General features: G+C 36.1%; 1 protein-coding gene and 1 long non-coding RNA gene across 9 annotated transcripts; one reads left to right on the top strand and one right to left on the bottom strand.

Annotated features, from left to right (window-relative positions):
• Window positions 1–8: 8 nt before the first annotated feature.
• LOC149270880 (uncharacterized) lies at window positions 9–627 on the bottom strand. 2 transcript variants are annotated; one of them, XR_016268644.1, is made up of 3 exons: window positions 487–627; window positions 307–413; window positions 9–246 (listed from the first exon to the last, which is right to left on the bottom strand). It is a non-coding gene; the product is annotated as an uncharacterized LOC149270880 (long non-coding RNA). The 2 variants fall into 2 exon arrangements; XR_016268643.1 differs by lacking the exon at window positions 9–246 and having other exon boundaries at window positions 280–413.
• On the top strand, window positions 539–24,993 carry Csk (C-terminal Src kinase). 7 transcript variants are annotated; one of them, XM_018019350.2, is made up of 10 exons: window positions 6,387–6,603; window positions 11,483–12,404; window positions 19,683–20,278; window positions 20,808–21,523; window positions 21,740–21,959; window positions 22,029–22,297; window positions 22,367–22,528; window positions 22,605–22,800; window positions 22,993–23,079; window positions 23,136–24,993. In XM_018019350.2, the coding sequence occupies exons 2-10, from the start codon at window positions 11,519–11,521 to the stop codon at window positions 23,310–23,312; spliced, it is 3,309 nt and encodes a 1,102-aa protein (XP_017874839.2). In that variant the 5' UTR covers window positions 6,387–6,603; window positions 11,483–11,518; the 3' UTR covers window positions 23,313–24,993. The 7 variants fall into 7 exon arrangements, with proteins under 7 accessions (XP_089318826.1, XP_089318827.1, XP_017874839.2 ...); XM_089462699.1 differs by having other exon boundaries at window positions 11,428–12,404; XM_089462696.1 differs by having other exon boundaries at window positions 11,349–12,404.
• The last annotated feature ends 1,019 nt before the right edge of the window (window positions 24,994–26,012 follow it).

Raw genomic sequence — 26,012 nt, 5'->3', positions numbered from 1 at the left:
TGCAGTAAAAATGTTCAAGGAATGTTAGTCCTCTCGTTAACAGCTCACTGCTTTTCAATGAAAAATTTGTTATTTAAACATATATTGACAACAAAAGTCCACGCGGCCAAATTTATTATTAAGTGAACATATTAACTTAGACCTAATTATAAACAACGTCAGCTCGTGATTTAAGATTTTTGTTAAGTAGTAAACTTTGGCGCCATTCGCAAATTTGAAAATATTTAAGATCAACATTTGCTATACCTGCCATTACAATTAAAAATTAAATTGAACGAATTTTTATATATGTATGTTGTATATTACTAAATTAAACGAGCAACTTGGAGGCAATATTACATGCAAATTTACCCAATAGAACAATTTACCTCAGTCATGACGTCACGACCATCAGCGCTATGACTTATCGATAGCTGGGAAAGGCGTAATTAGTAATTCGATAGATCATGTAAATTAGACAGTCAAAATTGAGAAATAAAAACTCACACATATCGCACTTATCGCACTCGTGATATCGATATAATATCAACAATCCTAGTACTGGGCAAAGATGGCTGCTTTATTTTTCATGGAATTTTTTGTTGCTGTAAAATTAGTACATTCCGTGCGTTAAAACATTGTTGTGTGTGTAAACGTGTTACTAATAGAAGTAAAACCAACTGCACGGGCATTCGGCGAAAAATAAAACAGCCTAGCAGTTGTCTGGCATGTAACAGAAAAAGTGTAGAAAATTCCATCCAAAAAACAGAAGCAAGTTGGGCCATATTTATATGTATGTGTATATGTATATATAAATATATCAGTGTGTGCCAGCGTGTGTGTGTACGTGCAAATGTTTATAAATAATTTATAATATTCAAAATCAAAATGTGCATATGTATGATCGCTGCTTGATAGTCGGCAGCGTCGACTTCGTCGTCAGCAGCAACAACAGAAGCGGAGCAGCAGCAGCAGCATCAAAGGCGTAGAGGAATGCCAGACAACAGCCGCAGCAGCAGCAGCCGCCGCAGCAGAGCAATAGGAATCAGGTAAGGCTTCAAATGTGAATGTAATGTGAATGAGAATGATAGTGTGTATGTGTATATTTCTGTGTGTGTAATATTATGGTGTTGTTTTGACGTAAGGACTACCCAACGCCCTTTTTGCGCGTCGTGCTGTCTGTCTACGTGCGTGTGCGTAAAGGCGTTTGTGTGGGTGAAAGTGACGAACACTGGCACAAAAAGGATAAGGCAATCAGCCAGGCTGCTGTGCCAATAAGAACTAAAGCAAATTCATGCTCTCAATTTTTTTTTTGTTTTTTTTTTTGCTATCTGCCATCTACACGCATTCCACGCATAGGGCGCGCCTTGGCAGTCATCTCTCTCTCTCTTTCTCTCTCTCTCTCTCTCTCTCTCTCTCTCTCACTTTGTATGTTTTATGAGTGCAGCTTTTGTGTGAGTGTAAATTTTTGAGTAATAGCTAAAAATTGCGTAAAAATATGTTTGCAATTTTGCACAAACATACATATGTATGTTATTTATCAATGGAGTGATAAACTTCGTAATAAATTAAACAAAAGCTTTTATCAAAAATCAAAACAAGCTTTTTTATGTTTGTTGTCTGAGGTCAACTATTGTTATGTATATACATAAGTTGTGAGAAATCTTTTTAGTAAATATGTATATCTCGATGTATACACACATACTCTTGTCTGAATTTATTTGTTTTTGCCTTATTTGACGCAGTCAAAAACGAAAGCAAAAAGCAAAAAAAAAAAAAAAACAAAACAAAAGCAAAAAAAAAAAAAAACTACGCAATTTCAACAACAAAAACAGCAGCAGGAAAACAAAAACACGTTTTACAACTCTGCGCTCCAATGGCGCGCAATTTTGTTGCTGTTGCCTTTTAGGCTTATTGTGAATAGCAAGCGAGGCTTCACATTCACACACACACATAGATTCATATATATCTATATGCACGCATGCAAAACAAGCGGCTCCATGAATGACCAAATTTTATACAACTACAATAACGACCACATAGCAATAATTAACGGCAATAGCCGAAGCGTAGCGCATCGTAGTTTCCGTTGTAGTATGTGTGCGTAACTGTGGTGCTGTTGTTGTTTTTGCTGTTGCTGGTCAGTCGGCAAATGTGTTCGTCGTAGCTCTGACGTCACACAGCCGCTGCTCTTGTTAATGCTGTAGCAAAGCTTTCATTGGTTATTGCAATACGGCGTGGGCGCTGTAGACAGGCTCCTGTCTACGTGTGTGTGTGTGCGCGTATGTAAATGTCAAAAGTGCGTGAACTTCTCATACTCTGGAATTTGAAGTTGGTAAGTTACCAATTAGTCCACATTCTGATTGTGTTATATAATAAATAATTTATATTAATAAATATGTGTTAAAAATAAAAATTATTAAATAAAAAACTTGTAATTCAGTTAGTAACTGTGAGAATTTCGCAGCAAAATTGTGGTTAACATTGCTTGCATAATTTAGCACAAGTAATCGCTTATCATATACATATGTATATGTATTTATATCATCAGTCGGATGACGCGTGGGTTTCAATGGAATTACATTGGAGCACCTGTCGTTATCGCCCTCGTTATCGTTATCGCCGCACACAGCAATGTGTAAAGACACGCAGCAGAGCAAAAACAACAATAGCAGCAATGTTATTGTTGGTGCTGCTGTGCTTTTAATTCAGTATGTATTTTCGCAGTGCTCATTTTTTGCATGTATTTGTCTTTTGCTCTCGCTGCATATTTGACCTGAGCTTTTCGCTTTTGTTTTTGTTTTTGCTTTTCATTATTTCTTTGCTTTTCGCTTTTTCCTTTGTTTACTTTGAATTTGACTTTTGTTTGTGTTTAACGTGTATTTGCACCCAGACTTATTTTTAGCACACTTTAGCTGATGCCTGTTTGTTTGCCTGCGCGTGTGTCCACATCAGTGTTGCCAATTTTTGTTGAGCAAAAAAAGCTGTTTTTAGTGGGAAGATACTTAAAAAAAAAGCCGAAATTTTGTGAAAAAAAATCAGAAAAAAACTGATTTTTTTTGCTTTGATTTGACTGATATTTAAATGTATTTTTTAACAACTTATAATCATGGCATCATTTCTTCAACCACCGCAAGCCGTATCTTTGAAGTTTTATAATATATATGTTTGACCTGATGCTTAAAATTGAGTTAAGCATCACAGTATTGATCTGACGAAAAATGTTACCCACTTGGGCATTGACAAAGAAAGAAACGCAAAAGTGGCCAAGTTCCTAAATTTCTTATATCCTATCAAACCCTTAAAACACGCTTCTCAACTCAAAACTTTATAGCGTCTTGAATAGTTTCCTACTGAATTGGGTGGATGTTCTTATATTGGGGTTCAATACTATCAATGTTCTCCAAAAATATATATGCATGAAAAGGAATCAACATTTTTCACTATACGAAAATTTGTCGGCAACCTTAAACACATCAATTCTTGTACTACACACTATCAAATTAATCTTTTCGTTTCATTTACATAGAATCAACAAGTTCGATATTGTTGTTCACAATAAGTTGTTCTGAATTAAATATAAATTATATCCTAGTCTAGTTAGTTCCATATTATTACAGCTTGGTTCGTTCATTAAAAATTGAATTACTGAACTATTTGGTTTTAATTTAACTACAATGAAGAAAACTTCATTCTTCATACGAATTATATATACAAAATACGAAAATTTCTTCAATAAATAAAATAGCGTAAATAAAGCAAATTATTCTTTTAAAAAATCCAGAATTCCCGCTGCCCGCTGTTTTGGAATTTTTCCCGCAATCGGCTTTTCAAAAAAGCCAGATTTGACGGGAAAAAAGCTGATTTGGCAACACTGGTCCAGATATGTGTGTGTGTGTTGTACGAGAGTATCAGTGTTGCTGATTGCGCTTTTTCCAACACCTAATTTGGCTTGTTTAAAGCCAAACTGTGGAAAATATGAAAATTGATGATTTATTATTCACGTATGAAGCAAATTAGGGCCGAGTTCCTTGACTAACAAATATATTGAAAGCTGACTAATTATACCACGACAAAACGTCCAGCAATAAATTTGCAAAAATATAAAATACAATATATTAGTTATTAGAATATATCTCTATTTATATATACACAACTATTCGCAACATTTTTATTCTCAATATATATGGACTGAACGGTCTAGCATATTGCTGTTCCTTTTTTTTTTCGAATTCCATTGCAAATTCCTCACTCTCTCTCACTCACAGTATCTAGAAATGATTTCCCTTCGTCTTCTCGTCATTTTCGTATGCAATTTCTATTCACATCAAAGTGCTAAGCCTCAGTACAGTTCAAGTTGGTCATCGTCATCGGAGAGCGGAGGTATGTGTGTGTGTTTGCCTATCAGTGCTAACTGTATACTCATACATACAAAGAAAATGCAAAGTAGCGAAAATTGGCAAAATATCACGAACTGCAGTAACAATAATAACAAAGTTAACAAACAACGCATTTGTTTTTTTATGTATGGTTGCAATTTGTATGATTATGATACCCCTCACTCAACCCATTGAGAGAAGCGAATTGAGGGTATATTGTTTTTGTGGAAAAGAATATTATAGGTGGGATTAGGCTTGCCAAACCTGATACAAGCTCAGCCAATGTCTCTGTTTCTGTTAGATTATTATGTCTCATTCCATTCTATGCTTTAAGTTAAAAATGAAAATGAAAATTCTTAATAAATATGTTAAAATAGAAAAAGTGTTTCTTTGATAAATATTCACTTTTGAATTAAAATTTTTCTATTTTTCCCTCAGACCAAAACAAAAATTATTTTGAAACCAGTTATATATAATAGATATAATTTTATATATCTTCTACACTTTTATTGCTAGAGTCTCCAAATTTTTAATGTATGCTTATATGCAATATATACAATTTCGGTTTTTGTTAAAATTTACCCCACCCTTAAATTCACCCCCTCACCATCACTTTTGTAAAAAGCATATTTCAAGTACTAGAGACTTGTGCTTTGGCAATTACATGCATATCCATGTTATAATCATAATCTGAAAGTGAAGATCGTACATCCACAAAAAAAGTTATTAAGCAATTAAGTTCTCATAGTAAGCGCTCACTGCCGCCCATGCGTGTTTATGCTTGTGTGTGTATATGCATGTAATTGTTTGTGTATGTGTGTGTATGTGTGTGTGTGTGTGTGTGTGTGTGTGTGTATGTATGTGTGTGTATGTATGCCTGTGTGTGCGTGCGTGTGTGTGTGTGTGTGCGTGTTTCTTGTGTAAGCTGAAAGACGCGAAAAATTATTGAAATAGCTATTACTCCAAGGGTTCAGGGATCTCGTAATCGAGTAGTCTCGACTAGAGCTTTCTTACTTGTTTTTTATACTTTCAATGTAACTGGAATGGCAAGAACAAATTACTTGTGAAACGAACCCAAAAGAAAGACAAGCACAACAACACAAACGACTAAATAAATTAAATTTGCAACAGCAAGAGAAGGAATTACAATTAGAATGTACTCAGGGAAACGAATAATAAAATAGAGATAAAGAAAATAAATAAATATAGATAAATAAATATATTTAGGTTAATGGAATTAAAAAATTACTTAAAAACCATCTTGCGAACATTTCATGAAGTAATGTTTAGCCTTATATTTTTTGGAAATGTCATTTAACACAAGTTGAAAAAAAAAAATAAAATAAAACTAAATAAAGCGACTTGCTTGTTTTGTCGGCCAACAAAAATGGTCAGAAGCCCAAAAAAGCTTCCCAGAAAATTAAGTAACATTTGTTATTGTTAATTATGCTTTGGCAATTAAATTTTAAGTCTAAGCCTAAACAGAGCGCAGCTAAAGCAATTTCGTATAGCATGCAATAAATGCAAGTCAATAGATATGGGTATATGTATGCATTAAAATACTTCTCTCATGTGAGAAGCCAATCCATTTGTGTATATCGCATGAAACTTGAATCGCATACACATACATAAGCATACCTTTTTCAAGAGAGCTGCACTTGTTATTCTCTTCATGACTAACTCCACTGCAACGGCTTTTGCACTGTTATTTATAGGCTTAACATAGAAGTGTGCTGTTTGGTAATTACAACACTAGCAAAGTCGACTTAACACGCTGTCGCTTTCGTATATTCCCAGAGCATTTAAGGCTATGCACACACACGTACATGTACAGCCCATGTTCATGAGCTGCACTTGTTACACTCTCTATGAATACAGTGTGAGAGCACTGCATACAGGTTTAGCAGAACAGTGCAATGCACTCTCTTAAGCTGCACACGCACAAGTCAAGCTGAACTCAACTTAACAGCCGCAGCGCTGCGCTGTCAGCTCTTCGGCTTGTCTTGTTTATGCCGGTCACCACTGTTAGACTCAAGTCAGTCTGCGACTTGCAAGCAAGCCGATCGGTTGGAAGAGCTCGGTTCGTTTCGCCCATGCGCTACGGTTTTCGCTACGCGTCGCGTGTTTAAATTTCGTTATTGCCAATTATCGAATTGCAATTGCTTTGTCTTTTTTGCAACTAGCAACAATTAATTAAACTTAACGGCAGTGTGTACAAATGCCTAATAATGCAAAGCATGATTGTGTAACAAATATCTTTTAAAAATTTGTAATAATTAATTAAATGCAGGCAGAAATAAGTTTTATTTTTTGGCATTTTATGTATTTATTTGTTTGCCCCGAGGGAAGATTAAACTCTTTCCATATGCAAATTACAAAATCGCTAAAAATAAAAAATAATAATAGCAAAACCCTTGACTCTCAAACGTGTTGTTATTATATATGCAATATAGTGTGTATATATAATGTATTTAGTTGTTGCTGAGTGTTTGAGATGAAATTTATCAAAGATTGGTTGGTGGCGCAATAAGCTTTTGTTTAAAAGGATTTCTTTCGATTTGTTGTTTAATTATATCTTCCATCTCTATTGCATATTGCAGAAAAATTGATTAACATCTGTTCAATGTCATTTATGATCATTATATAAATCTCTCTCTGTCTTTGGCCGGATCCATAAATTTGGCAAAACTTTTGGATATATTACTTTTTTCTTCAGTAAAAAAATATCTTATATAAAATTTATGAACTACTGTTATATACGAAGAACCACTGTTTTATATGTTTATATATGTAAAGAACAAACATGTTATACATATATACATTAGCAATTTGTTTATCTCCCCCGTTACTCCATAGTTAATCCCAGTTACAGCTAATTCCAATTGCATGAATCATTAGCTTTTCGCAATTGATTTCCACGCTAATTTTGGCGACGTGCTGGCACTCGAGATCAGAGCCAAGAGAGTATTTGACAAAATGTTCGTGGGCCCGAGGCTCGTTGAACGTTGAACGTTGGCGAAAAGTTATTTTCAATTTTCCGGCGCATTAGTCACCGTCTCGCCTTAAACTGTAACTAGTTTTCCCGTCTCTCGAAGTATCTGTCTCTCTCTATCTCTCTTTGTTCACTCCCCTCTTTAGCTTTGCTCCTTGCCAATTTTCATGTGGCAAATCCACATGAAACGTCATCATCCTGAGAGAGTTGCTCTTGCCCAAGTGAAAGTGGACAAGACATCAACAACAACATCACTGCAGACGCGTGAATTCAATTTTAATGTATTTGCTATACTCCAAACATATTGTTTCTGTGTGAACGGGGTATATTAGTTTTCATGAATTGTATTTAACGAGCTGTAGTAAGAGTGATTAAAAGCTTGACCCAATAAGAGCTAGATTTGATGTTTGCTTTAATCATCGAAATGTTCTTCCATATTTAATTAATTTTATTACATTTATAAATTAATATAGAATATATTCAATTTTTAGCTCGACTTAGTTTACTTCAGTAGTTCAAATACATTAATACATATAGACCTATGTATAGAAACGTCTATTGAGTTGATAAAGAAGAAGAAGCAGAACCATAACGTGTCTCAGGGTATCTCCAAGTCGGGCAGTCTTATAACTTTTTTGGTCAATTTTATATGTTTTGGTTTTTGTTAGTTTCTTATGCACATATTTTCTATCTAGTTAGGCAATTTGCCATTCACTGCACACGACGCAAAAGACTAAAACAAAAATTAAAAAAATAATTAATGAATAAAAAGCGATTCGAACGGAACCGATCCCCACAAATAACCCATAGCCCCAACAGCCAATGGCGCATTTCATTTTCCAATTGCATTTCATTTTATTTTTTCACCTCCATTTTTAATGTTCGATTATTTCTTTTAGTTTATTGCTTTTACCTTCTACACTCTTTGTATAGTGTGCTGTTTATGGGGCATTTGCATTTAGTTAAAATTTTTACTGAGTTACTCAAAAATTGTTTCATTATATTTTAAGATGCTTATGAAAATATAATAACTTAATATATGTAAACGTGCTGAATTTCAAAATAAGATTTTATTTGATCTAAAAAAAGTATTGATGGCTTGAAAACTGCTTCATGTCGTTGGCTCTAATAGATTTCGGGATTCATGATGATTGATGCATCGAATTATTGAGTATGAAGAGCCTTCTGCCTCTTACATAAATTCGAATCAGAACTCATTTCTATCTTATATGATATATCTACCATGATGAGGTTTTCTTTCTGTAGTTTTCACATTTTCCACACGTTTATGTTTAATGCGTGTCAGCCAACAAATTAATTGTACATTTTTCAATACTTAATTAATCTTAACTGCAACGCCCTACAACGCGTACAATGTACGAAGAGCAAAGTAAGAAGAAATACATAAACAAAAACGCAACTTTCACTTAGACATATTGCAGATATTTACACGTATGTATATACTATATACATATGTATCCATATTCATGCAACAGGTAGCTCTGCAGGCTATCCAACAACATCAGCAAAAAAAAATAAAATAAAAATAATAAAATATAATAATTTGAAGTCAGCTTGAGGATATCCCCATTGTTTTTCTGTTTCTTGTTGCTTTGTGTGTGTTTTTATGGCCTTATTGTTTTATATTATTGCCCACTTTGTTGTTTAGTCAAGTTCAGGTTTTGTTTGTTTTTGTCTTTTTCTATTTTTGTTAGTTTGCTTTTATTTTAATTTCGCTTTTCATTTTACATTATGGTAAGGCGACAACAAAAACTTGTTGTCTCATATTTCTGTTGTTGTTGCTTTTCCGTTTTTTTGTTTTTTTGTTGTTTTTTTTTTTTTTTCAATTAGCTTCTTTTTTTTGAAATTCTTCTTTCGGCTGTTTCTTCCACTTCTTCTATGTCGTCTATTTCCTGTCCAGAGAGAATTCCCGTCTCTCGATAAGCAATCGCTTTCCACGTGCTCAATTCTTTTGGGTTTCAACTCATTTCCATAGTTAATTATTCCCTCTCGATTGACAATCGTTCTTAAGTTTCTTGAAAAATGTTAGAGTTGAAAAGCTCTCTAACAGAAATTAAATCTAGCTTTGGTAGCAAAACTCTAGAGTTGACATTTAGTTCACGTTTATTTGTGAATCAGATTCATGCCCCTCTAGATTAGTATGTCTGCAGGCTTCATTTTGATATTCAAAATAATCTTATATTAAAAGTTGAATCTTATGAGCTTTACGTTTTCCTTACTCTGCCTCTTTGATTTTAACAACTCTCTGGTTGAAAAATAAAAGAGCAAACAATGAAAATATGCATTAATTCACACTCAATTAACGTGAACTATGCAACTTTTCGTATTTAGCTTCTTTTCTTTTCTGTATAACACTTTTAGCTGCACTTTGAGTGTGTCGAGATTTGCACATAACTGTAAACATTTCACCTGCTTGTTATTTGCAGACTTTCCCAGCGTATTTGTGACTGACTTGATTAAGATATAGTATGTACTATATAAACAAAAGCTATAACAATGGGCGTTGTCTGCATTCCCACGCCCAAAATACACGTCTCTACGTAAATATATATAGGTATATAACATACATATGTATATATATTTATTTAGTTTTTATTCCCGCAAATTCCTATTCAATTCATGCTTCGTGTTTCCCATCCCATAAAAATTGAACAGAAAATAAACAAACAAAACCAAAGTAGACAATAAGTAGTTGAGCTTTAGTCAAGAGGCCGCATGATCGGGTACAATAAGCCCTGACATCCACTATTAAAGAGTTCAATAAGTTTGATTCTAGATGTGAATTAATTTTATAATGATAGTAGAATCCACACTACAATCTAGTTTGATCTTAAAGTTATGCAAATCTTATTGAAATCAAGTATGATGAAATAAGAGATGGAAGTTATAGTATATATATATATTTATATATATATATTACAGTACAAATTTATAAATACTTCGGTTGGTTATTTTGGCTTGATCGATCAACTATCCATAATTGATTGATTATTTTGGATTAAAAATCGTCATCTGTTACATTTATGAGCACTAAAACAATAGACCCTCCCAACCCATATTCAAGAGATTTGGCAAAAAGAACAGAACATTGATATTTCAACTATTTTCATTTCTATCATTTATTAATGAGAAAAATGTAATAGACATTTTTCTATGTGATATCCATGTAGACATTTTTTGTTGAAGTACAATTACAGTTAAAATAGCAAACTGCCTCCGAAAAAGAAAATCAACTTTACAATTACTCTTATTACTGCTCTATAAAAATCTCCCCCATTCTGCTCCCCTTTTATCTCAACTAGTGTTGACAAATATGGAGCACAATTTCTGCTGCTGCTGTTTTTGTTTCACTTTTTTTGTTTGCTCGCTTGGATTTTCTCCACAGATATTTTTAATTTGCGCATTTTGTTGTCTGCTCTGTCGGCGTCTCGGGTATTATCATTATTTGTAGCTCCTTTATTGCCTCGGTGCTCCATTGATTTTTTTAGTTCCCCCTATTGTAAATCGAAAAAAGTCCAAGTTTAATTAGTATTATTACAAAGAAATACAATTTTCGCAGTGCACTTTGTTTGCCTTAGGCATTAGCCTCGATTCAACTGGGGCAGCTCTGAGAGCTCTTTTGGGCTTGTCTCTATAGAAGCTTCGCTCTCCATTGTTGCTAATGATCTCGATAATGATGATGATGATGATTTTGATGAGTTCAATGGCATTTAGAGTATATAACGTTATATATAACGCAAAAAGCTTTAGATAAATGGTTAATAATACATATTTAACAATTGTAGTTTAATTAGGACTACGAAATGTAAAACGATGTAATCATATTTACATAAAAAGGAATTTCGCTGTTAATAAACATTTTAAGGTTGAAACCTAAAGCAGAAGAGCTACAAAAGCTATTTATAATCAGCAATATATTAAATAATAAATATTTTGAAAAAATGAAAAAATAAAAAACTTCTCATATTTGCAATTAGACAATTCCAAGTTGCGCCACCAAAAAAGTTTAGTTAACGTTGGCTGTAATGCAAAAATAATATATTAAATAATATTTAGCACACATGCATATACATACAAATAATTAATATCGAATACATGTATATGTGCAAAGTGAGTGGCTAGGGGCAAAGGAAATGCCGCGTGGAACATGGTGACAACTATAAAAATTACCTGCGATGGCGTCTTCATCCAATCCAATTCGTATCTCACGCCTACGCAAACGAGCGCCGCCACAGCGGCAACTGTTGCAGCTGCAGCAACAGCAGCAGCCGTTGCCACCGCCAAGGGACACAGTTTGAGCAACGACAGCGACAACTCGCAGACAAGCAGCGGCAGCCAAACCACCAGCGCTACCCACCAGAGCTACAACAGTCACAGTGCCAAGGCCAAATCCACGCGCTCCAATTGCAGTCGACATCATCGAGGTGGGGGCGTGGCAGCCACGCAGGATACTCGCAGGCGTTACTATTACTTTGGCAGCAAGGATGTTTATTGGTGCAAGCAGAGCTTGACGCGCAGCGCCAGCAGTCTGGGCCACCGCGAAGCCCACAGCAGCACCACCTCAACCACCGTCAGTAGCGGTGGCCAGCTAATTGCCAAGGCGCGCCGCCGTCCGCTGCAGCTGTGCAGCAGCCTGAGTGCCGCTTATGCACCGCCAAAACGCAAGGAGTTCTACTTTTGTGACAAATATGCATCCGCTGGCTCTGGCAAATCCAGCAGCAATAGCAACAGCATTAGCAGAGGCAACCACACGGCTGCAGCAGCCGCAGAAGCAGAAACTAACGCAGGTGCGCAGCCAATCGATGTGCGTTTGCTGAACTTTCTGCGCAATGCACAGCGCAAATTTCAATCAGCAACGACAACAGCAACAACAACAACTAAGCCAAAGTCTGAAATCAACAGCAGAAGCAACACCAAAGAACGTGCCTCAGCAAGGAACTGGAGCAACAACAATAATAAAACCAGTAGCAAGAACAACAACAACAGCAACAGCAGTTCCCTGCCGCTGATAATCAGCACCGATGATTGGTTTGGTTAGTATAGTAACTATAGATTATTCTATAGAATAAACCAGCTACTTAACATAAGACTAACATTTATAAGTTTACATAAGGTGCACTATAAGATGCTGTCATTTCTTTGAGAAGAGATGTTTAGAGAATAGATTAGTAAATGCGAGTGGAAGATGTGGCTTAGTACGCTATGATAATCGTTATCCAGTAATAATAATTATCAGAAACGGTTTCTGTTAGCTTATGTACCGACTGTTAACTGTTGTTTGGAGTGGAGGCGTATGACCTCTATTTGTAGTAGATAATTAAAAATGCTTGTTTTTGAAAAATCATAATGCTTTATTCAATTGGAATATCAGCTTCTTTTTGAAATAATATGCAAGTATCAAGCAGAACTTTAAGAGTAGAGCCAACATATACAGGAGTAGGAGCTATGCTATTAACAGCGGATAGTGCTGTTAATAGCGTAACATAACGATGTAACGAAGGAACAGCTCCCGTTAATGAAATCTAACATTAACAACTCATAAATGTTTAATTAATTAATTGTTGATAATTTGTATTATTATTTGTTATTTTATTATAATGAGTTATATATGCGGCTTAGACAACTCAGCAACACGTATCATGGCTCAAATTCCTGGCTATTGTACAGATCCTGTTAGTGCCTTAGCCGAAACTTAATCAAGAACCTAGCCAGCTGACGAACAAACGTATATTATGTTTGCGGTTTGTGTGGTTGTCCCTCTCTGATATATGTGCTGTTGTTTTTCGCCTTGCATTAAAATTTCTTAAAGCGCAATGTAACAGCTGTGTTTCTTTATATCATGCCAAAAAAAAAACCAAACAAAACAGCCCTGTGCTCAATGTCGCAAGTGTTGTACTGCATATAAAGATATAAAGTTACCATCGTTGCGCTTGGTAAATCATCAAACATCGAAACCAGACAAGAGCTAAGCCAACAACTAGCCAACTACACATTCAGCGCCTTATTTCGGTTGACATTGATGTTGGGTTTAGAGTTTTGGATTTAACAAAACCATAGCAGTTAGTGTCCAATTGCAAGATGTTGCCGAATCCAGGGGGCTGACCGACTCGTCGATGAGGCAATAAACCAACATGTAGTTGTTTTTTTTTGGCTAGAAAATGAAGATTTTTGCAAAAATATTTCAAAGTGAATGGAATGCGAAATGTGTTTCTCACAAAGGAAAAGGCCCCAATCTGATTGGATTAGATAATATAGTTTATATATAAGTATGTAATATTCGTTTAAAAAATGGGAAATTTTTAATATTCATAGGCTCAATTCCTTAATCGAAGTAAATTCGAAATTAATTCGTAAGCTGGTAGGGAAGAAGAAACAGCTAAATAACTGACTGAATGCCCCACAGGGGCACTCGCAACAGCAACTGGAAGGGATCGAAATTGTATATGCTGGCAGTAAGTAGAATGAGTAGGAAAAACAAAGCAAAATATATGCAGTTCACTTGTAGAGGTAAAAAGTACGTGAGAATCTTTTGTATTGCTTCCTCATTGTCTGCAGAGTTAAGGAAGGAACCGATGGGAGAGAGCATGGGCGGGAGTAAGGGAGCCAGAAAATAATGTTTAGTTTCGAGCTGGAAAGTGTAAAATAAAAATAATAACGAAACGAAAGAAAGAAAGAAACAAACACAAGTAAGTAACTTTAGTCAGTCATATGAGAGAGGCATAACAAAAGGTGTGAATGGAACGAACAGAGGAATGGACCGACCGAGCGGCGGCCACATGCTGATGATGGTATGAATGGCGTGCCACAGTCACATAGAGAGAGAAGACGGCAGTCGGGGGAGAGAGGGAGCGGTCCGTTGCTCTGCTGCCTTTTTGGCCAACAATTTGCATGCATATGTGTTGCATGCATGCGGGCCGAGGCAGAAACCGCAAGCAGACAGCAGGAAGAAGGAAGCCAATTTACATACATACATGCATATGTATGTGCAACATGCAAACTTACCTACATAGAGATACTCGTGTACATCAGCTCCTATATAATTACTAATTGCATATGTCAGGCGAGCAGAGACAGAGCCAGACACCAAGTAGGCAGTGCCGTGAAACAGTTTAAAGTTTCAGTTGGCTAAATGGGAATGAGCCCTTGAAAAGGATATTTTCCATTTTGTGCTCAACATCTGAAACTCTATTGGTATAGAGATATTTGTTCTTTAAGCTTAAGCTGTCTGCTATTGACTTCTTTCGCCTGGCATACGGGTGAGCTAGGTACAATAAAGGCATTCGACTCGAATAATTTAACGGATTGACTACAGCCGATTTGAAAATTTGGAAGGGTGTTTATATAACTTTTTTGTTGCACTACCGAACCGCCACGATTATTATTAATATCGATATTAGGAGAAAATCGATCAAATCAGTTGTTAATATGCAATGGCATTGATTCGTCGTCTGTTGTTGCTATGTACAGCAAATGCATTCTTCCTCATTTGATTTACGTAGTGAGCTTCGAGTTTTGCTTAATTAGTTCTTTATTCGTATGGCAATTTGCGCAAGCTAATGAGAATTACCTCATCCATAGCTAAACCGATAATATAGCCATATAAGCAATCGTCTATTGGCTGGCATACTGCGCATTTTACACACACCCACAGCACGTTTCCTACATCGAGTTACTGAGTGAAGTATGTGTGTGACAAAAGAGAAACGCCAACAGCAGACGTGCCAACTAAGAGATACCCTAGACAACGCACCTAATAGACGTTTCATGATGCTGTTTAAGAGATATCGTAATCCATGGGAGAAGTCGATGAGCCTATCTAGAAATACCTATCGATGTACCGCTATGCATATCAGAAGTGCTGTCTCTAAAAAATCAATACCCTGTCACCCATTTTTATAGCTATAGGGTATGCAAATAAATAAAACAAACAATTGTCCATGAATCATTGATGTTTATGAGGATGCTTTTGCGCTCATGTCCGGCAGATCATTAACTTTTATTTTTAAAGCCAACCCTTTCACAATTTATTTATATACGTATTGTAAACACGCGTACAACAACAACATTATTTGGTTTTGGAATTGCCCTTTGTTTTTGTTGCTATTGACAATCACTTTTTTGTTTGAAGTTTCGCAAGAGATATTTTGCTTATGTTTACAGATCGTGCGTGCGTGCGTCTGGAAGCGCAGCCAAGTTAGTGATGCGATATATTAAATATATCGCTAGCACGCATTGGCATTTAAGCAACCACAGCTCAACTGACATTGCACTTGCACAAGACTCAAGTGCAAAGCGAAAGTCAGAATCTAACTGAGAACCTGCACACATTATAATGTTAATGTAGATACGCCCATGATGTCAGGTCTAGCGGGTGTTGTCATCTCTCTGTTGACAGTTATTGTACTATTTGCCCCGCCCACCCACAAGTCAGTTATCATGCGTGTGTCATATACGTAAATATGTAATTATATTCAGCTCTGGCTCACAATGACTCGTCTTTGTTTGCTCGTCAACTCTGTAGCGTCAGCATATAGATATATGTATATGCATATAGCATCCATATGGCATATGCTCAAGTCTGACTCATGCATGACAATGAAGTACGTAAAATTATTAAAATTGAAATTGAAAGGCAATGCGACAGGCTACTCTCTCAGATCCTACAGCCGAGATGACTCTGGAGGTCAAGCCTCAATTTATTTTAATGCTGTGTGACAGTAAGGTACAGAAAAGTCTATTCCAGTCAAGGCTAGCCGACTTTCTTTACGTATAAATTTATCCTCTACAACCATTTAAAACTATGGCGAGATACACTTATATATTTCTGTTAAGATCTATTCGATGGTGCAATTCTGTAGTGTCTCTTGAAGACCTTAACTACAGAGTAGAATGAGTGAAGGGTTCGTATCAATAATTGATACTGTCAGGGGTTTAATTGAAGTGAAATTTAAGAATTGATATTAATATTGGCATGAACGAATAAAAATATAAAGTACAAAGATAATTTTAATACAAATTCAAAGTTAATCTAAACTACATCTATATAAATATACTGAATGTCAATATAACGTTGATTACGGATCTCTCTTTTTCTCGGGAATGTTGCCTTATTTGAGCAAACACTTGCTCAATGCAATCATTAGGGTAATTGCACTTTGTTTTAAATGTGTATCGATTCGCGTGACTTTCGATCAGGAAACTGGCGATAACGTTGACTGCCTGACTGATGACTACAAACTCTATTTTCGGGAAGTCATGCTCAAAATAATTTCCAAAACATCAAAAAGTAATAATAAATGAGTGATAAATCGTACACAAAAGTGTGAATAATTGCAAATGGCATGAGTCTCAGGCACAACGGATGTGGCTTAAAAATGCTATTCGTATTGCTATTGTGAATTGGGCAAGGTCAAAGCTGAGCTTGGCTAATTCGATATGCTTTTACCACAGCAATTGGAGTTGCAGCACCTCCCTTTCACACAATTGAAGCATAGCAGAGTGATCTATAGATGATTCTCTCACGATAAATTGCTGTCTCGCGCCGCGCAGTGAGAAGAATCGAGAAATTAAATATGCAAAAAGTGTTTCCGCAATGAAATTTACATAAACTTTGAAAATTAGGCAATGCCAGCAGAAAAATGCCCAACCCAATTAATTTCAAACACAATTGCGAACCAAATGAATCCACAGAACAACAATTAAAAAACAAATAAGAAGGCCCTAGTCGAGACTGCTCGACTAGGAGATACCCTGAACCCTCTAAGCTGATATTCTACTCATTCTGCACTTATTTTATGCACACATGCATACACACACATCCACACGCATGTACAATCACACGCTCTGCTGACTGCGCAGTTAGCAGCAACTGCGCTTGGGCTGCGCTGCAGTGTGGCCAATATTATGAGAATTTATTTGTTGAATAATTTCGTTTGTAGACATACAATCTTAATGAAACTTTCATTCCAAAGCGCAAGTCTCTAGTACTTGAAATGCGTTATTTACAAATTGGGGACGAAGGGGGTGTGGGATCGACAAAATCGTATTGTTCGTATCGATCAACTGTATATACACAGTAAATCTGAAGTCTTTTGGTCTAAAAGTGTTCAAATAAGGCTGAAAAGACAAAATCAAATTTTCGATTATTCTCGATAAAAAAGTTATCAGACGAGCTATCGAAAAAATATGAATTTGTACTGCGTATGGTACTCACGAGTATGCATGCCAAATTTCAGCTCTCTAGCTCTTATAACTTCTGAGATCGACGCACTCATACGGACGGACGGACAGGGCTATATCGACTCAGCTCGTCATCCTGATCAAGAATATATATATATACTTTATGGGGTCTGCGATTACTCCTTCTGCCTGCATAATGCTCGTTTTCTGTATTCTTTGAATATATATTTATAAATAACTGAGGACGTGCAAAACCAATATACTCTACTTACTTCGTGAGCGAGTATAACTTGAATATGTAAGATCTGCGACAGAAACTAAAAGTGAGTGGGTTTTGTCACGCTGCGGATTCATGGCGAAGTTCATTTGAAGAATGCCTTCAGAATTTGAATTGCCAACCTGGTCAATTGCTGATTGATTGTATAATTCAATGTGAAGCATTTTGCCTATATCTATATAGGTTTATATAACACTAGACAAGACTACAAAATTATCTTTAAATAGTATACCTATTTTTATTGGGCTTATTCCTTTTCTCAGCTCTAGTAATTAATATTAATTTTGGCTGTAAATATCAGCTAGCTCCCATTGTTGTTTGTTGCATGTCACATACCCAGCTGGGGAACTGAAAGTCCCCTTTATATGACTCACTATCAGTGCAGGGTATTCGGCTGGATGTGAACAGTAGCTGAAAGTCACTCCCAAAATTGCGCAGTAAAAGTTTCAATTATGCATGTCACATGCAAATTTTTTACATTTGCCAAAATCTCCTCAACCTTCTCAGTCGCTCTTTAAACGCCGTCTCGCTCCCGCTCGATTTCATATTCATCTCTCTCACTCTCTCTGCCTGTGCGTGCGTGGGCGTTGCCACTGCGTTTTATTATCGCTCATTTAATATGCGAGTAACGTTTCCACAAGCAATTTAAGTTTTGTAGTGTAAATAAATGGATGAAAAAAAAGAAATGTATATTTGTAATACATTTATATGTATATATGTACATGTGTGTGCTTTTTAGTTCAACAACTTTTTGCGTAATTGTTGCTGACTGTTTGGTTAAATTGTTTCACCTGATTAAATAAACGTGCATCGGATTAGCTAAGCACATATATGATACGTCTTAAAAATGACACTGATAAACACTGGTACTTTAGTGATATATTTTATACACTCTAAGAGAAGATTATAGCTAAACACGTGTCTAAATAGAAATTAAAATCACTTAAGAAATTAATTAAATAAATCGACCAATTTTTGTAATATACTCAAGCTATCAATCTTATCAATCAATTAAGCTAGCAGTATTTATAATTTTGTACTCGATCACGATGCGAAAAGAATATATTTTCTAAAATATCAAAATATAATATTTTTAGATTGGGCAATTGGGCCATTTACTTCATATATGATATTTGTCTTAGAGAATAAAAACCTAGACTCTTAAAACTGCAACAACTAATCTATATACTTATATATAGATCCGTCGTTAGAATCCTACAATTTTCAAACCACTTCAAATTATACATGCAAATATTGTATTTTAATGTTAATCGTTGGATCATCAAGTTTTTCGAGTAAATGCCTCTCAGCACAGATAAGCTTATTCTTGGGAAAATCTTGGATATCTTGAGTATAAACCAGTAATGTACTGATCTTAATAACAATCACAAGAATTTAATTTACAAACAAAGATAAAGATGGGAAAAGAAAAACGACAGTTAATTAACCTAAATTAATATTTGGATAATTTGATGGTGGCTGGGACGTTTTCGGAACACTGTCGTAATTCCCTAGGTGACCAGGGCGTTGTCTAACATACGTAACATGGTTGCAAATAAAAATGTGTTTGCTTCATGGTGAGCTGCATTTGAATATGAATTTGAACTTGAAATCCTATTAGCGAATCTTGTGAGTAATGCTTGAATAGTTGAATACTTAGTATGATTTATGAATATATAATGAGCGTATACCTTGTATATGCACGATTGTGTGTGTGCGTTTGCGTGTAATGGTGTCTGTGCCAAAGTTAAATTTACAATGGCAGTTGAGCTGTGCGCTGTGTTGTGATTAGATTAGCACAAAAGTGCTAAAATTGTATCAATTGGCTAAATGAAATTTCCACTTATTTTTACAGACGAAGAGGGAAGCGAAGCAGCAAAGGAAGCACAGACAGGCGTAGCTAAGGCAAACGACGAGGCGCTGATAGCCGTTCGTATCAAGCAGGGGAAACACCAGCAAATCCCATTGAAACAAAAGAAACAACGCCAACCAACAGCAGCAGCAGCGCCAGCAGCAACAGCAGCAGCAGCTGGGGCAGGCGAACAGGCGACAAAGCCAACAGGTGAACCGAACGTTGGCAGCTGCAAGGTCGAGGATATGAACAGTCACGCGACCGCCACACAGAACGGACAATCAACGGTAGTTGGCCATCATCGCGGCTACTCGCAGCCATCGATCGCTGCCACCGCCGCGACAGCCGCGTCCGGCGGCACTGCCGGCGATCCATGGTATCTACAGGCGACTGGGCATCAGATGCCGCCAACCGCTCCGCTGAGGCACAATAAACGGCCCGCACCTCAGCCCAATTCGCTGGGCGTGGTCGGCGTCGGCGTCGGTGTTGGTGCGGCAGCAACGCTGCTGCATCAGCAACAGCTGAGTCAATCCCAGCCACACATTATGCCGCCAAGCATACCACCGCACCATCATCATCATCATCGGGAGAACAATGCGGTATGTGCAAAGCTTGCTTAATGTAACTAAATTGAGTTTCTAATCAAATTGCATTAGCAGAATGCAATAAGTACAGTCATCTTGCTTTTAATTGAATATGATTTTTTTTTTAATTTTCACGAACATGTAAATATATGTTCTATTGGTTCAGCTGAATAGACAGGAATTTCGCAGTGTTTTACATTAAGTATATATGCTCATCCTAATCCCCAGTAATATCAAGTATACGCCCTTGGCAAATCTAAGTGAACGATTGCATTCAATTTTCAATTATCTAGGCTCAGTAGGTTCAGCAGGATATGAAGCGAAAATGATAATAGTTTATATCGTAATTAGATATACACCTGCGTCATGCGGAACTATCTTATCTAATAGATAATAACAATAAAAATAATAATCATTGCTCGTAAAGGTTTAATGAATTAATTAATACAGTCAATGAAATGGAATAAAAACATTATCAATTTAATGAATGGAATTGACTGACTCATGGATAAAACAAAAATTTGTTTCTCTCATTCGATTACAGCACCAAACAGCATCAGCAGCAACAGCCGCAACAGCTTTGCATCTGTCATCGCATGCGTTAAATAGTCATAATTTAATCAACAATCATTCGCCAAAATCGCCCAATCAAACACAACAGCAGCAGCAGCAGACGACGACAATACAACAGCAGCAACAGCAGCAACATAGCATACTGTCAACGTTTGCGCCCGCAACGGCAGCAGCAGCGGCAGCAACACATGTCCAGGCCGAACAGGCGGCAGTAGCAGCAGCATCTGTAACGGCAGCAGCTGTTGCCGCCGTCACCCAGCAGCAGCAGCAGCAACATATGCAGATGCTGGCCAACTGCGCTTCCAGCAATAATCTAATGTCCTCCTCGCTGACGCTACAAGCGCCGGTTGGCGTATTGCCGCCAAAAAGCTTAGCCCTGAGCAGCAGCAACAGCGCGACCAGCAACAGCACCAGCTTGCCGCCAACAGTTGCCGGCAGTGGGAGCGCCACCAGCAACAGCATTAACAACAACAACACCGCCAACAGCAACTGTAGCACCGGCAACAGCACCACAGGCATGTCCACGTCGCTGCACAGCTTCGATATAAACGGCAGCGTCGGCGCCGGCACCATGGACAAATGGGCAAGTGGCTCCACAACTGCAATGAATCATGCGTCGCTATCGCCTACGGGCGCACCGCAGCAGCATCACCTACGCAAATGCGAGGTCAAACTGAATGCAATGCCGTAAGTTGAGCTGATTTATGCATTATTATCATTGGTATTGGAAAATTGGAAATTGAATTGGAAAAATATTTATATATATAATAAATTATCAACATATAGTATGTATATCTGTAAATCGAATTTACCTTTTCAACTCTCCAGTATCCAGTTGAAGTCAGTTTTTACTCCTATATCACTCTCAATTCTCATATCTGTGTTTCCGCTTTCTTCCCTTAGCTGGTTTCATGGCAGCATAACGCGCGATGAGGCGGAACATCTGCTCCAGCCACGCGAGGATGGGCTATTCCTAGTTCGTGAATCGACCAATTTTCCCGGCGATTACACGCTGTGCGTTTGCTTTCAGGGCAAGGTTGAGCATTATCGTGTCAAATATCTGGAGAATAAGTTAACTATCGACGACGAGGAATACTTTGAGAACCTGGGACAACTCGTCGCGGTAAGTCGATGCTGAAGCCAGCCTCAAGGCATAAGCATTATTAAACTTTCTTTCTTTGACTATCGACAGCATTATGAGGCCGATGCGGATGGGCTGTGCACGCAGCTGGTTAAGTGTTTGCCCAAACTGGGAAAGCAAGAGTACTGCATTAACTCCAAAGAGTTTGTGGATAAGGGCTGGGTCATACCTGAATCGGAGCTCCAGCTGCGCGAAAGCATTGGCAAAGGCGAGTTCGGCGATGTCCTCTTAGGAATATTGCGCAACGAGAAAGTCGCTGTCAAGATGCTCAAAGATGAGGGCGCTGTGCAAAAGTTTCTCGCCGAGGCGTCAGTAATGACGTAAGTTATATATATTTATATCTATAAATATAAGTGCTGAAGCAACACAATTGTATTTCTCATTAACAGAACGCTGGAGCACGAGAATTTAGTCAAGTTTATAGGCCTTGTTTTTACAAGCAAGCATCTGTACTTGGTGACGGAATACATGAGCAAAGGATCGCTGGTTGATTATTTGCGTTCTCGTGGACGACAGCACATAACCAAAAAGGATCAAATCAACTTCGCATTGTAAGCCCCTTATAAATATGTGCATATCATCGTTTTATTTAATACGGTTTATTTTCATGCTCTTTCGTAATTGCAGCGACACGGCCTCTGGCATGGAGTATCTGGAAGCCAAAAAGGTTGTGCATCGAGATTTGGCTGCACGTAATGTTCTTATCTCGGAGGATTGTGTGGCCAAAGTATCCGATTTTGGTCTGGCACGCGAGGAATGCTATAATCTTGATGTTGGCAAACTGCCCATCAAATGGACAGCTCCCGAGGCACTCAAAAATGGCGTACGTTTTTTAAAGCTAACAAAATCCAGTTTAAGGCCTCAAGGAATCAGAACCAACTAAACGAATAATCTTAAAAATTTTATTGGGCTACGTTATTTAAAAACTTTACTGTTTAACTAGTGTTCTCGTGTTTTTAATATTTATTTATATTTTTCAATAATAATATTTTTATTAATTTGTATATTCCCTTAGCGCTTCTCCAATAAATCGGATATGTGGAGTTTTGGTATACTTCTGTGGGAAATCTATTCCTTTGGCCGTGTGCCTTATCCCCGAATCGTAAGAATATATAACCAATATCTATTGCTTATAACACTTACGAGTTTTTCTTATAGCCCTTGGCGGACGTGGTAAAACATGTAGAAGTTGGCTACAAAATGGAAGCACCCGAAGGTTGTCCAGCGGAAATTTACGAGATGATGCGTCAGGCGTGGGACTTGAATCCAGTGAAAAGGCCAACATTTGCGGAGCTGAAAGTGAAGTTGCAGCAGCTAAACAATGCAACAGCGTGAGAGGCGTGTGAAAGCCAAAACAACAATATTTAAAATTAGAAATTCAAAGGAAATCATTTCAACAACTAATCGAAATTTTTGTTTCAAAACAAACCTTAGTTTGTGGGCTGGAAAATAAGAATGAGAAACCGCCAAGGCATAACGAAAGCTTCATTTATACACTGACACTGAACGCAACAATTTTTCGTACCAATCTATATATATATATTTATATATATATGTAATTATCTAGACGTATATAACTAACTTAAAACAATTTATTTACATATATAATTTATACGATAAGTTTTTTTGTAAGCTTAAGCGAAGAAACCCAACACAATCAAGCAATGTTAGTAAGTTGCTATCCAGCTAAACGTATAAACACATATGCAGCATTGTTTAGCTTACTATTACTATTCGTGTTAATGTAAGTTTGCTATTTATATAGTTTGGCCCCTCCAACTCCTTCAACTATTCATCTTACCGTCACTCTCTATCTTATATATATATATATATATATATATATATATATATATATATATATATATATATATATATATATATATATATATATATATATATATAAATCTATGTTTTATGTTATAAAATACACATACATATGATTATTAAAATTGTTTATAGATTTTGTTTTTAACTATTCAGCTAATTTGTAAATCAAAATTTTAGGTTGAGTTTTGTATATTTTCTGTTAAACATTTTCTATTTGTAGCACAAAAGCGAAACGAAAAGAAATAATTGTAATAAGTTGCTGAATCACTAAATAAACTATCACTACATTAGCAGTATAATTAATACAAATAAAATGCTCCTGCAAATTAGTTAAATTTAGTTACATTTACATTTGTATATCTAATCAAAAATGAGCAAAAATTCAAGTAAATTGAAAATGAAATTTGGTAAAGAAATCGATATTTTATCAGCTTGGGCTGTGTGTCCTTAGATCCACATCAACAAGAAACAACAAATATTGTGAAAATATGCATTACATTAATAATACTAATCATAAACTAAAAAAAAAAAAAAAAAAAAAAATATGAAAACATTAAACTCTTAATAACATACTTAGTATATTATGTGGCATGTTTATTGTATAATAATCATAATAATATAAATTTAAATTATTACGCGAAAGTTTCATCTATGTAAAATCCCCTCAATCGTTCTGTCTATTTGTTTATGGAATCTCTTGCAATTTTATATATACATGTATGCTGATATACCATACTGTATATGTATATAAATAGATAATCAGCAAATCAAAGCAGCAGCTTAAGAGAAATTTTTTATTTACTGATGCATATTAACAACAATATACAGTTTACTTAATTCTTTATGTTTATCTGTAATGTCTAATACGTTTCTTGTTTCATAAGAAACTTGTACAATTTTGCTTTAATACTTACTTTTATTTTGCACACGCAGAGACACACACACGTACACGTCCACTTAAATTTACAATTAATTTAAATATAAAGTTATTACTTTTTTAAAAGAACGACAAATCTTAAGTAAAATTTATACATAACACTTTTTGTCAAACAAATTTTAAGTTAGCAAAAAAAAAAAAAAAAAAAAAAAATCATATACAAAAATCGCACGAACACGTAATATTTAAAAGGAATGGAGTTGCAGATTGAGATGAATATAAAACTTTTAATAAAAGTGAAAAATTATACAAGCTTTTGGTTTTTACATCAATGTTAAATGTGTTTCTATCTCAATGTTAATTTATAACAATTGCTAAATTTTTTTTTTTTTTATTTGAAATTTGAAATCTGGAAAAGCTGATGGATCCGACAATAGATTAGCGTGTGTTACTCAGAACATGAAATGGTTTGATAACACATTTCCGTTTTATAAACACGTCCTACTAAAACTAGATCTAATAATATTATATCATGCAGCTAGCTCTTAGGTATATAAGACCTTATCGACGCAATAACGAATTGACTTTGATTTGAAACGTTTATCGAATCCCAAAAATGCGAATTACGACTGTAGTTGCAAGCATATTGTTATCAGTATGTGCCACTTCTGTCAGCAAGGTAAATCTAGAGAACCTAGTATTTTATATAAACGGCAAATATAAGCATACCTGAAGACATTTTTCCAACAGCGCCATTTCGATGCTCTAATTCTGTCTTTTGCTTCTAACTCTACGGATGAGAGCAAATCAAAAGTTGATCTGCGTGTCGACCGAGTCTCTCATGGCGAAACTGTTTTAAATGGGATTTGGGAATGGCAATTTGATGTAGACAATACTACGATGGTAATGTTAATGGGCCTTACTAATTTAAATTGGTCACAAATGACGGACCTATTTTTGTGCCCATTATTTTTCTTTACATAAGTTGGAAACGACATTCTATAGCTCCGATAGTGGATCTGAGAATGAATATAAGAAGTTACCCCATGGTATTCCACCAATTAGCTTTGAAGAGTTTTTGGACCAGCACTACAATGATATTATATATGAAAATTTTAAAAATTGCTCAAACCTCAAAGCATATAAAAACAAAGTGGAAACGCCCTGGCAAAAAGGAACTTACACATTTAATCAATGCCGGCCGAAAGGACATGGGATGCCCGAAATTTTAGCCGATGGCTTCTATAAAATATATATCCGACTAAGCGCTGATCCTGAAATCCATATGGTTGTTGTTTTCAAAATCTCTAACACTTTTTATTAACTGAAAT

The sequence above is a fragment of the Drosophila arizonae genome, chromosome 2 (genome assembly GCF_054131065.1).
Source record: "Drosophila arizonae isolate 15081-1271.41 chromosome 2, UAZ_ARI_1.0, whole genome shotgun sequence".
NCBI lineage: Eukaryota > Metazoa > Arthropoda > Insecta > Diptera > Drosophilidae > Drosophila > Drosophila arizonae.
Note: the sequence above shows the minus strand (reverse complement) of the source record. Positions and strands in the feature narration are given on the sequence as shown.